Source organism: Lepus europaeus, chromosome 13 (genome assembly GCF_033115175.1).
Source record: "Lepus europaeus isolate LE1 chromosome 13, mLepTim1.pri, whole genome shotgun sequence".
Taxonomy (NCBI): domain Eukaryota; kingdom Metazoa; phylum Chordata; class Mammalia; order Lagomorpha; family Leporidae; genus Lepus; species Lepus europaeus.
The window spans coordinates 64,873,208-64,887,010 of NC_084839.1; the positions used below are offsets into that span (position 1 = coordinate 64,873,208).

The window sequence follows — 13,803 nt, forward strand, 5'->3', positions numbered from 1 at the left end:
CCCACAGTCTCTGCCCCTTTACTACCTGAGGCCCTTGGGAATCCCAGGGTAACTCAGAGAAGACAAAACCAGTTTGGTTCTCCCAGAATCTTACATGGTTATGTTGACCTTTGATGCTGGTGGAAGCAGGCTATGGACATCTAAGTGTGGCTCAAATAGAGTGTGTTTTGGTAAAGGCTTAAAAAATTGAGTAAAGAGTGTTCACTTAGGTATGAGTATCTAAAACAAACCTCAATAGAGTGAGGACAGCTGTTAGCAGAGATGTGCCTGTCAATTCCTCCTTTCATTCAGTTTTATCTTAGAGGCCTCATTTTATTTTCTTCTTGAAAAAATGCAACATCTGCCCATTAGCAAGAGTGCTTTTGATAGATCTAGACTTTTCTGGCACCCAAGAATATTTGTATCATTTTCTGCTATATCTGGTATCAAAAAAAAAGTGAATGCCAAAATTGCATAACTTTTCATGTCAAGTAGAAGTATAGTGAAAATGAAAGATTTTAGGAGCAATTGTGAATTATCATTTGGTGATCCTGTTTAATAAGTAAAGGAATGCAAATTGATTTCTGGCTGTGAAATGAGGCTAAGCCTTGAAAACAAAGTAGTAATCCAAAAAGAATTTGCTTTAATCCACTGCTTCTGCTTAAGCAGGGAGCCAAGAATTGTATTCCAGTGCTAGTTCAAGGCCATGTACCACCAGTTCTCTGCCTTCTCTCCAAGGGTGGTTTCTTCACTGCACAACTTCTCTGCTGATGAGGGAACTGGACATGAACTGGAAGAGATGTGAAGACTCCTCCCCTAAGAGTTAATAATCTGACTCTTAAAATTTCAGAGATTAATTGTCCTGGCTGTATGGACTAAAACACAGCATTGCATTTCAGAAGTAGGCATAGCTGAATGGTGTTTTGAGTAGGAGTTGCAGAATTCTGAATTGGACAATGGCAATCAGGGTGTTATGTTCTGGGAGTGGCTGCTGGCTAGGCTTGGCCAGGTACTTGTCTCCACGTGAAAAACAATTCAGAGAAGAGCTATAGACACAGGTGAGCAGGAAAGCAAGATTTGTTTAAAGGCACAGGGAAAGTACACGCTCAGGAGGAAATGTGGACAACCTCAAGAGAAAGGAGTGCTGCCCTTAACAAAGGTTGAAGTCATCCTTTTACAGGGTCTGGAGGCAACAGGGCAGTGTCTGGGGTGGTACTTAATTGAATATTCAAATGCAGGTGGTGTTTGTGTTGGGGCATGGGTGCAGTCCATTTCCGTGTCCTTTTTGGAAATCTTAGAAGTGTCATGGTGTCAGGTACATGGATGGGAGTGGGTGTGCTAACCTTGGTAACTTCATTATAGTGACCTAAAAGGTCATTGTGGGAACCAAGTCTGCAGCCATATTGGATATTTCTAGCTGCCACTGGCTCTTAAGTAGCAAAACCCTCTCAGCTTCGGTTGGCATAGAGGGGTGTAGGATTGGCTGCGGGGCACATGGTGCAGGGCAGGTGCAGGCAATCATCAGTTCCGCTCTGTTGGCTACCTCCCTGCCTACATCAGTCATATGGTGCCTCTTCCAAGGCACCTTGTCAGCACTGTGCGATGATATGCCAGACCCTCACCCAGGGCTGAAGGAGAGCAGCCAGGACCAGTCCTGGAGATTGGAAGAGCCAGGTGAATTCTGTCCAAGAGAGAGTTCTAAAGCTTCACAAGTCCAGAATAAACTATGCAGTTCAGGTGAGCTCTTGGGAGATGCCCAGCTGCTGCCATTCTGCCCGGAGAGCTATTGTTGGTGATGCGGTGGCCCCAGTCACCAGGAAGCTGTGCACTCCGGCCATTGACCCATCTGAGAAGGCTCTGTAGGTTTACATAGGCTCACAGGACTTGGCTGGGGCCATCCGAGTCCCAGGCTCAGGTGTTTATCCAAGCCAAGGTGACACAGGTGATGTCCACTTGGCCAAAGGTCCAGGAGGCCTCTCTCCACGTCCTCTTCCTTCTATTCAAGAAACAGGTAGATGATGGGGAGCCAGATTTCTTTCAGGATTTCATGAGGGAAGCTTGAGAAACAGTGAGAGCAGCACAGTATCTGAGGGGATGACAACTGTGCGTGATGCCTGGAGAGTACGCAGCGGCGGCAGTGAGCCCACCTGTGTGGGTCAAAAGCAAGAGGTAGAGACCAAGCTGAGTCTCAAATGCGTAGTTTACCACATGGAAAAGGAGTGAGCCAAGCAGATGGAATTCTTCTGAAGGCTGAACTAGGGGAACTGAAAAGGCTTGCTTTTGACAGGAGCAACCCCCTTAAAGCCATGTGACTAGCTAAAACCCTAGTCCAACCCAGTGTCTACAGCCCCTGCCTCCTTCCTCCCCGTCCCCATGTGCTCTGGTGCTGCGACGTGAGTCTTCCTGCTGTGCCCAACCACAGGCTGCGCTGGCCCAAGTCAGCATCTCACCCTGAGAATGCTGTTTCTCTCGTGGTCTTCCTCACAAGTCCCCCCTGCCCTCCACACCACTCCAACACCCGTCCCCTCCTCACAGCCTGCACAAGGTAGGATGAGCCTTCCCTTTTCTTTGTTCCAGAAGCACAGATCTCAACTGCAGTACTTGTCGCATCACAATTACATTTTAATTCATCCGTATTCTCCACTCAGCTACCAGTTCTTGGACCCAAAGCACCGTTTCTTACTTCTCTTTGTATCTGGGCAGCTAGAGTAGGGCCAGGCAGTAAGCGATTTTTTGTGATTAAATAGGAAATGCAAAGTCCCCAGTATAACTTCCCACTGCCAGATATGCCAAATATTATCTCAAATTAGCCAAAGCAGGGTTTAAGATCAGTACAAGAAAATGTAATTATAATGAATATCTTTTGTAAGTGGAAGGATCCAGAATTGGATCCACCTTTTACTCCTTGCACACCCTTTATAAAATCCTAGAACAATCTGTGTTTTTCAAATAATAACAAAGGATAATACAATAAATACACATGCATTCTCCACATAGAATGAGCACGCTAATACACTGTCACAAGTTTTAGGTTTTTTAAATGAGATAAAGCGTGTATGTGTGTGTGTGTGTGTGTATTTACAGAAACTACCTACTGATGAGTATTCAGGTTATTTATGATTTTTCCCTCTAATAAGCAGTGGATAAAAGACATCCTTAAACAGGTTTCTTGTGCACATTCTTTGTTTGCATTGGAGAGCATAAACAGAGTTCCTGGACATAGTAAAGGTTTATTATCAATCTCTTTGGTGTTGACAAACTGCTCTCCAGAGTGGTGACACAGTGTCCACATCTGTCACCAATATAAGAGCAATACTATTTAGCCCAGATTCTCACCGGCACTTAGTATTGTTAGACATTTTAATTTTTGCCAGTCTGAAGGGAAGGAAGTGGTATTTCACAATTACCTAAATATACATTTCTATACTTACCAGAAGAGTTGAATATTTTGTCTTATGCTGGTTCATCATTCTTCCAAGGATTGCCTGATCCGATCCTTTGTCATTTTTCTGTTGCTTATGTTTTTAATACTTACTTATAACAATGATTTATATAGCCTGGATGCTACTGGTTTACCTCTTATATTTGTTGCAAACATCTTCTCTTGTTCTAGTATTGTCTTTAACTTTTTTTTAATGCTGTCTTTGTTATTCAGAAATTTAGACTCTTTAAGTAGTCAAAATTATCCTTTTCCTTAAAAAAAAATCCCATTTTCCATATCTGTTTGAAGAAACCCTTCACTAACCTGAAAAATAAAAATTTTCTATCATTCACTCAACAGATTTAAAGTTTTGTTTTCCCATTTTTAAAGTATACTAGGGTTGTGTTTGGTATGAAATAACAATCTAACTTCTTGTCAGTTAGAAATCCAGTTATCTCAACATCATGCATTGAGGGTTTCTCTCCCTCCCCAGCTTGTGTCCGCTCTCTCAGCCCCTGACTACAGCCAGATCTCACACAGGCTGAGGTTTGGGGCCCCCGTTGCATTCCTCGAGTCATGGGTCAGGTGTACAGGGTCACTATCTCTGACAGAGTAAGCTCTCTCATCTGAATGGTATTGATTCCTTTAAGACCTTTAATCTCCATTGCATTTTTAAAATCAGTTTTTAAGTTTAAAGCAATCCTTTCAGAACTTTTCCTAAAATGAAATGATGGATTAACTTGGGCGAATAGAGACAGCCTTATGACACGGAGCTCTTTAATTGCATGACCACACCATAGTGTATCATTTTTGTTATAGCCAGACAAGCCATTTCTGGATATGGAACAGAGAAAAATAAATCCTCCTCGCAAAGATGGAAAACACCCAACTAGAATGAGAATTCCTAGGGCTATTGCATGATGACAAGATATAAAGTCTACTTTCCTCTTAAATGTCTATAAAATGGTTTGAAACGAAGAAAGTAACAATAATAACTCTCTAAAAGTTAAAATTGTAAATTAGTGCATAAAAAATAAAAACGGGAATCGGTGTGTGGCCTAGCGGTTAAGGTGCCCACATGCCACGTCGGAGTACCTGGTTTGATTCCTGGCTCTCTTGTGACTCCAGCTTCTTGCTAGTGCAGGCCCTTGGAGGCAGCAGTGAAGGCTCAAGTAACTGGATTTCTGCCACCCACGCTGGGAGATCTGGATTGAGCTCCTGGCTCTCAACTTCAGCCCAGCCCTAGTGGTTGAGGGCAATTGGGAAGTGAACCAGCACATGGGAGCTCTTTGTGTCTCCCTCTCTGCCTCTGTCTCTCTGCCTCTCAAATACAATGAATACACAAATAAATAAAGTCAGATTGCAGTGGAAAGTATTTGCAATACAAAATGTCACTGCAGAAGGAACAGCCTCTAACCTCAGCAGTTGTTAGGAGGGCAAGGCAGATGGGCAGGAATCGGCTGCACAGAACGGTCTGTGAAAGGGAGGCATCCTTTCACTGATGACAGAAAAGCGTGCATTCAAATAGAGAAAAGTGCTGTGAGCTCACTGCAACAGGCTGAGCACAAGTTACAGAAAATACCTAAGCGGAATTAAAGCAGTGGGCAGTGGTCTCAGGGAAAGAGTAGGCAAAACTGGGAAATAATGAGGCCCCTCTCAGATCTGAAATTCTATGTTTTTGTAGGGTCTAGAGAAACCGTTTCCTTCCTTCTTCAGTAAGAAATTTCATTTTTTCTTTAGAAAAAGAGTGTATAGTTTTTCTTATGTTGTGTATTAATAAGACCAATGACAGTAAATTTCCTTACATGTTGAACTACCAATAACTTCTGGAATAAACTCCACCAGTTAGTTAATTATTATTCTTTTGGATTATTGTTGAATTAGTTCTGCTAATTTTGTTTTATTTTATTTTTAAAGATTTATTTATTTATTTATTTTATACTACACTTGATCTTAGCCTAAAGGCCAAGAAACGATTATTATTTATTTATTTGAAAGTCAGAGTTACACACAGAGAGGAGAGGCAGTGAGAGAGAGAGAGAGAGAGAGAGAGAGAGAGAGAGAGATGATTAATTTCCCAATTGGCCGCAATGACCAGAGCTGCACCAATCCAAAGCCAGGAGCCAGGAACTTCTCCTAGGTCTCCCACGTGGGTGCAGGGGCCCAAGGACTGGGGCCAACTTCTGCTGCTTTCCCAGACCATAGCAGAGAGCTGGATCAGAAGTGGAGCGGCCAGGACTCCAACCAGCGCTCATGTGGGATGCCAGCGCTCCTGTGGGATGCCAGCGCTGCAGGCGGCAGCTTTATCTGCTATGCCACAGCGACAGCCCCGCTAATTTTATTTTTTGAGAGAACGCCAATTTTTTATTATTGTTTTGCTAGAAGTTTAGCATCTATATTTACAAATGAAAATGAACTCTTTTGGGGGATTGTTTATCTTTGTTTTGTCTTTGTACTAATACCGTTTAAATGAATTGGAATACTTTTTCTTTGCCAGTTTGGAAAATAATTGAAGTAGCACAAAGATAATCATTTCTAGAGACTGGAAAATAACCCGTAACTCTCTTAGACTTAAGGTTTGTATTTTTCCCAGTGTGTGAGTGTGTGGAGTGGGGGAGTTTTTCAACAAAAATGTTAAGAACTCTTAACAGAAAACCTAAATGGCCTTTCAGCTGGTTTCTGAAGGCGTGGACATTGCAGGTAATGATGCTAGTTAATGGGTAGGTCAACTGCAAAATTATAGAATGTGAAGAGAAATAACACAAGGTGGAGAAACAAATGCTGGGCTCAGAACATCTGCTTTTGTTTTCCCAGGTCAGGAAGTGTGCTGCACCACTGGAACGAAATCTATTTCTTTGTGGAACAGCTGGCTCATAAATTCATCAGGTGAGAAACACTAGGGATTGGCTTCACTTTCTCTGCCATAACTAATACCAGCCCACGCTGGCTGTTCCACTCATCGCCGTCTACTTTGGGGTTGCTTTTTGACAAAGGTGGGCCCTCATGTCTTAGATGGGAGATTTACTTTGGTTTGGTTTGCCCTCCTTTGTGGAGTAAGATATTCATAAAAAAGCAACTTTAACATTTGGCTTGTACAGTGTATCGTGCTGGGCCAATTGGCACATTCTAGCTATACTTTGGTGTATGGAATCTAGGGTGAACAACTTATCCCAGTTCGTCTAGAATTGTATGAGTTTGAGCACCAAAAGTCTCATACCCTGAGAACTGCCTTTGGTCCTGACCAGGTCATGGTGGTTGATCACTCCAGCTATGTGCCCTGTCAGGTCGACTCCACTGAGCATTTGCAACACCACTTTCCCGGGCAAAATCATGGATTTTTGATCCTGGTCACTTAACTATTGTGGGAGTGTTGGAGCAAGTACTTCCCAGTAACTACAGATGCTCACTCCCAAAGGAAAGGAAATTATTTCACCATGCCTGTGTGCAGCCTCCGAGGGATAGCACAGCTGTGACAGCTGCCATGGCTGTGCCTGAGCAGCAGGTCGTCAAGGTCTTTGAAACAGTTGGTCTGATCTTTGTAAATTCCAGCTCAGCTCCACTTCACACTGCATGGCCTCCACAGTCTTCCAGCTGAGCTGAGTGACCGGAGAATCACCCTTGAGAAAGTGTCTTTATCTCAGACTAAGACAATGACAACCACGTTCCTTCCACATTCAGTTGTTCATCATTGTGTAACCACCTGCCTAACTGGAGGGAAAGGGTTAAGGAAAGTCCTCTTTGCAATGACCAAAATTGAAAACTTCAGCAGGAAGCATCTAAACTCAGTTGGGGAAAGCAGATGCTGATAGGAGAGAGGAGGGGGAAATTACAGGAAAGGGAAAGAAACAAATGCATGAGTGATGTTTTAAAAACACAGAGGGAAAGTGCTCGCTTCGGCAGCACATATACTAAAACACAGAGGGAGAAAGAATCCTAGAAACTGACTCAATTAAAATCGAACTTCCCAACCTATCCCAGAAAGGCATTCCTTAACCCTCAACCTAAATGGCTCTGGCCAGAAACTGCTGCTGTTTCAGGCACACAGTCTGGTCATTGTGCAGTTCCACTTTTAGAAAAGTCCTTTTTGTCACGGAGCTAAAATGTTCTTTCCTGCACTCTGATGCCTCCGTCCTTGGGAGCTGACGGTACCTGCGCTGTCTCTATTTGCTCTTCTCCTCTCCGGCTCCCTCTGCGCAGGAGCAGCTGGTGAGACAGGCTCAGAAGTCAGGCAGTTGTCAGGGTTGAATCCAAGCTCCATGGTGCAACTGTAGCAATTTGCTTACCTCGCCTGAACCCTGACTACACCTGAGGGTTCTGAGAGAAACCATGTGCAAAGCAGCCCGGCCAGCACCTGACTTGGTGTGGGCTCACAGCATTTCTCTCTTTCAGTTCCTTCAGCAACTCCAGATTCTGCACTGTCTTCCAATCAGAGAAAACTGGGGGAGGAAGGGACTAAGAGAACACTTAATCCAATACCCTTTCTTTTGTGTGAAGAAAGCGAGAATTAAAGATCTTTGCATGACTTAATCCAGACCACAAGCCTCCTGTGGCCCTTCTTGGAATGAGCCTCTCAAAGCATGGCACCTAGACATTAGGTCATCATCATGCAAACTGTGTGAGGCATCAGAGACTGTGTTTTGTCAACCGCCACAGCCCAAGGGCCTGTTTAAGAGTGCTGGACACATGCCACACGCCCAATTAATGTTTTTGAAGAACTGAATGAATGGATGGTTTTTGGTTATTCATTTGAATAGCTAGTCAAAGGCTCCTGGTACTGTGCAGGGAAAATTCATCCAACAGCAGCGGGTGACGCCTGTACAAATATAACATGGCTAATTCAGTAGGCTCCTTGACATGTCACGGCCTTTCGTTATCTTTAATTCTGACCCTGTCCCATTTTCCTAACACTGATTCCAGTTCTTCACCACGTTCCTCAAGCTCCCAGGCTACACCTCACACCTATCACACTCAACAAAGAACTCCCCTTCCTACTTCACCAAGAGCCCAGAGCTGAGCAGACAATACTGATGCCCTCGAGAGCCAACCCTCCTGGAAGACGTACAAGTGTCCTTCCCACCTGTGCCCCCTGTATCCTACCTACCAGAGGTCAACTGCTCTGTTTTAATCCCATTTGATACCATGGTCTCCGATCTCCTGCAGGTCTTTGTCTCTTGCATTTTCTCTACCTTCCGCTGGCTTCATTCCCACTGCCTTCAGACATAACCTCTCCTGCCCATTGCCCTCCCTCACCACCCCCCCACCCAAAATAGCAACAACGGATCTCTTCATCATGCCTTACTGTGGATACTACCCTATTTGTTGTTTACTGGCTTCTCACTCAAATAGCCTTAAAGACTCACTGCCACCAGAGTCTTACTTATTCATTCCTTAACCCACTGCCCTTCCTCTCAGTCCTCTGCCTTCTTGCCCTCAGCAAGCTACTAAGGGTGTCTCCCAGGACAAGGCCAGTGAGCACCTTGCAGTCTGTAGTCCGCTGCATAGAGGCAGAATTATCCCCGCCAGAAACTCTCTCTGCCATAGGCTTCTGGTTTTCCTTTTATCTCGCTGACCTTAGCCAGCCTTTTCCACGTCAGGATTGGTTCTGTATTTGGCTCATTTCCCTTCTCGTTGCCAGTATTGTCTCTGCACAACTTCATCCACATCAGTATGCTAATGACTCCCAAACTCTGTCTCTAATCCAGACTCACAGACAAGTTGCCTCTTGGAGACCTACAATTCCCACATTTCAAATTCATTCTTTCCAGAGCTGAATTCAGTATGAGGGAAACAGTGTCATAAAGTGGCTAAAAGCCCAGCTTCCAGAATCAGAATGTTTAGCTTGAAGCCCAGGTCCACAGTCCTCCTCCACTGTGTATCTTGGGAAAAACAGCTTCGGCGTGCAGGGCCTCAATTTCCTGTCATGGAAAATAGGAAGATGATAAATCACATCGATCTCATCATGTTGTCCCACGTTTAATGAGCCCATACATACAAATCAGTTGCAATAGTACATGGCACATAGTAAGAACTTGAAAAGGTTGGCCATCATCATGTTACTCCAATCTGTATGATTGTTGTTATTATTTGTGAGCTAGTGTCCTGCTGCCCCAGCGTTGGTGAGGGAGCAACATGCAGCACGGTGTCATGGACAGAGAACCAAGGTCTATATCAAGAGGCTGATATTCAATTTACTGGATACTGCCTGGGCTCTTGCCGAGTGTTAAACACCTTGTAACAGTTTGCAAAGAAGCAGCCACGTGTATGGTAGCAAATACAGACTTCCTACTGGAGGCAGTAGGAGACACTGAGAGTTTTATGGAAGATAACTGACAACATCTGACTTATATTTTAGGAAACTAATTCTGGGAGCAGTGTGTAGAATGAGTTGGAGCAGGAATGATGCTGGGCGAGGCCACCAGCTGGGAAAAAAATTGCAGTGGTCAGATGAACGAGGCCAAGGTCCTCGGCCAAGAGATGGGAAGGGGGTGTGGGCAGATGGTTCTGAGAATTTGGGGGAAGTGAGAGCCAGATTGGATGTGGGAGTTGATTGCGTTGTGAGGAAGCAGGTGGATCCCATCATGCATGAACCAGTTGGCCACCCAGAGAGACAGCCCCACAGGGTTGCATTACCTTGCTGCATTACAGACTGAGAAACACGGTTGGTCTTCAGTCGAGGATTGTTTTGTCTCCCGAAGTGTGAATTTTACCTTGACAATGCTCCTGAGCACCGCCATATAAAACCCAGGCCCGTTCTTCCATTAACACTGAGAAATGTGACTGCCAAGAGGAATGGGTACTCTCGTGGCCAGTCAGCTCATTAAAAGTCGACGGTAATCCCATCGTCACGGCAAAGAGAGCTTGCAGTATGATGTTAATGGCCGATGGCATCAGCCTGCAGCAAGCCGAGACACTCTTCATGGTATGATGCAGCAGACTTGGGTGGAGACACCGTCAGCATTGCATACAGATGCCATGCGGGCCAGTCCCCTTCTAAGGGCATGCTTCTCCACACAGCGCAGGCCCGCGATGGATTGTATTCTTACAGTCCACTCACTGAGCTGGGCTGTCCAGTCAGAAGCAGCCTCCAGAAAGACAGAGTGTGTCCTTTCTTTAGTCCACAGTTTCAGATCTGCAGCTGGCTGAATACTTACAACACCAGCTCAAGGCCCCTTTGGGTTGTGGGACCTCAGTTACAGCAGCCATGATGCCAAGAGGAGAACCGGTTGAAAGCCTGGAATGGAACGGCGCACATCTGTCTTGCCAGCTACCCTCATGGAGTTTCTTTTCCTTTCCAGCCCACAGCTAAGAATGTCCTTTATTGTCTTCTCTACTCGAGGAACAACCTTAATGAAGCTGACAGAAGACAGGTAAGGACACTTCCTATCTTTTCCATTGAAAAGTCCATCTCTTCCTGCGTAGTGCTGAGATCTGTGCTCTAGTGCCAGCCCTAACCTGTCGATCATTTTAATCTAATAGCTCTTTTTGAACCTGAGCCTTGAACTTTGCATGTGGGCCCTTCTGCTAGTTTACTCTGTGGTGACTTTTGATAGAATTTCCTGATGTTGGTGAAATTCTATAAATGACTAAATCACATTAAGATAAATCTTACATTTGGTTGGTGACTCAGTCTGCTAACTTGGAGCAAAATGTGAGCAAACCAAATTCTTTGGGGACTATATTTTTCTTTTATTTAAATTAGATTTATTTTGTGGATTAAGGTTTCAGAGACATAAGAGAACTCTGAAAGAGGTAGGAGCCTGAAATATAATCATACATACAAGGAAGAGAATAAAAAGGGAGGGTTTATGGAACCATAAAATAAAAGGAAATTTGAATCAGGTGTGGAAAATGTTGTTGGCATAAAAGGAATGGTTAGAGCTATTAACAAAAATATTATTTTGGTTTTACCAAAAATTTGTAGTATTTCGATGAAAACTTGTGCTATAAACCATATTATTATTCACAGTTAGGATGGTATATCGGACAGAGAAGACAATTTTCATTTGTTAATTTCATTGCAGTTTTTCAAAAGGGATTTAACCATATGGGAGAAGCATTGTGGGGCATGTATGGGATTATTGACAAGTTTATATATGAACATGCTGGGGGAAAAAAGCACAAAAGGCAAGTGTATCAGTCAGTTTTCCATTGCTATAACAAAATCCCCAAGGCTGGAGACTTAGCTTGCAGTTTTGGAGATCCAAGTGTGTGATACCAGCATCTGCTAGGTTCTGGGGAGGACTTCCTGGCGCTCCCAGCATGGCAATGGCTATCACTGTGGCAGCACATGTGAGGGGTAGACGGCAGCCATGTGTTAGAGAGCAAGAGAGATTCATGGGTGGGGCTTGCGCAACAACTGCCTTTTGCAGGAACTAAGCAGTGTCTCATGGGAATTGCATTAGTTACATTGGAGGGTGGTGCCTCTAGAGACCCAGTCACCTCCCATGATGCCCCACTTCTTTATTAATTATTTAAGTATTCATAATTTTTTGAAAGGCGGAGAGGCAGACAGACAGAGAGGTATCCCATCCCGTTTTTCTTGCTGCCTTCCTCCAAACTATAAAATCCGAGAAGCTTGGTGACTTTCCTTCAGTAAGCTCTGAAATGTCTCTAGTCATCGGCCACACTTGTAGTCTTGCTCAGTCTTTCCATGATGCCACACTTTATGCACAGAGGTCTTTTGTTCAGAGATGGGAAGCTAAACAGAGAAAAACCTGGTGGATCCCGCCAATAGCATATCCATGTCTCAGAGATTAAACCATGCGTGCCTAAGTACACACAAGTGCACTGCAAGTGGCCCGTTAAATCTGTGATGGCTTCTTTGTTTGCTCACTCTGCTCCTCCTTGGAGTCACAATTCTAGAACTAATGCATGCCGACAAGTGCTGGCCCCCGTCATGGGGGTGGAGCGGATGCATGCGTTTATCAGAACAAGATCAAAATCAGATCTTACTCCATCTTTAGATTTTCCTACAATCAGACTTCCTAGTGTTGCTTCACACTGACTCTGTATGCTTCATGCATAAGAGTTTGGCCAGGAGACAAGGTCACACATGACTTGTGGATGTTTTGTGTACTGCTGCTCATGCCTCTGGGAACTTGGGAAGGGCAGAGAGAGCCAGAGATATATAAACACCACCATTCGGGTCTCTTATGCTTGTTCAAATTAGTCATCCTCTGAGTCTACTTAGATTCCAATGTTTTTGTGCCTTCACTTCACTATTGCCAGTTCCCCTTGCCAACGAGGAGAGATTAGAATTCTTACTTTGCTGGACACAGTATTTAATGTGAGTCAAATATGCCTCAAACAACAGCCAGAAATGCCTTGCTAAAGGCTGAGTAGGTTTCTTGTGGTGACTCCTGGACCTGACCATAGCTCAGTGGCAAAGCCCAGTGTGGTCATCTAACATGTCCCCAACCTGATCAGAAGATCAGCCCCGGCTCAATAGGCTAATCCTCCGCCTACGGCGCCGGCACCCCAGGTTCTAGTCCCAGTTGGGGCACCGGATTCTGTCCCGGTTGCTCCTCTTCCAGTCCAGCTCTCTGCTGTGGCCCAAAAGTGCAGTGGAGGATAGCCCAGGTGCTTGGGTCCCTGTACCCGCATGGGAGACCAGGAGAGGCACCTGGCTCCTGGCTTCAGATCAGCGTGGTGCGCCGACCACAGCGGCCACTGGGGAGTGAACCAACGGAAAAGGAAGACCTTTCTCTCTGTCTGTCTCTCTCTCACTGTCCACTCTGCCTGTCAAAAAAAAAAAAAAAAGGAGAAGAAGAAGAAGAAGAAGAAGAAGAAGAAGAAGAAGAAGAAGAAGAAGAAATGTGGGCAAGTGATCTCTTTCTAAAATACTTTCTCAGGACACCAGTTTAAGGGATCAGGCTTTCCTATCTTCCAATTTTGAATTTTGAATTTTGAATTTTGTGACTTACAGTGCCTTAGCTGAGCGCAAGAATTTATACAAATTTATATATTTTTCTGTCTCATTTGATAGTCATAATATCCCAGACCCATATGATATTTGAGGAAACTTACATATTTAGAAAAAAAAAAAAACTTGTCCAAAAGTGGGACATGAATTAGCAAAGATTTTCATTTCAACATAGAAGTTTGCACAAATTTAAAGAAATGATATAAAATATGTATTTGCATTCAAATTTGGGTTCAAATATGCATAGGCTAAAACTATGGGAAGGTGGGAGACATAGAAGGAGAAATCAATATAGTATGACAAGATGCAGTAAGGAGCTACAAACAGAATAATTTTACCTATCACTTTTGAGTGTCCTTTATCTGCTATGCACTCCACAGTTCATTTCTTATTTATCCTCATAAAATCATTGTTACTATAGCTTCTGATGGGAACTATGTGATCATTTGAATCATTACTTTATATGTAATGTGCTGTTTCT

General features: G+C 44.1%; 1 protein-coding gene across 2 annotated transcripts in view; it reads left to right on the plus strand.

Moving 5' to 3' along the window:
• Window positions 1-13,803, plus strand: part of ANTXR1 (ANTXR cell adhesion molecule 1) — a 232,098-nt gene that overhangs the window by 21,071 nt on the left and 197,224 nt on the right. For both annotated transcript variants that reach the window (XM_062209570.1, XM_062209569.1), the window contains exons 2-3: window positions 6,215-6,286; window positions 10,696-10,767. In XM_062209570.1, the coding sequence (XP_062065554.1) occupies window positions 6,215-6,286; window positions 10,696-10,767 (144 nt within the window). The remainder of the gene's footprint in view (window positions 1-6,214; window positions 6,287-10,695; window positions 10,768-13,803) is intronic.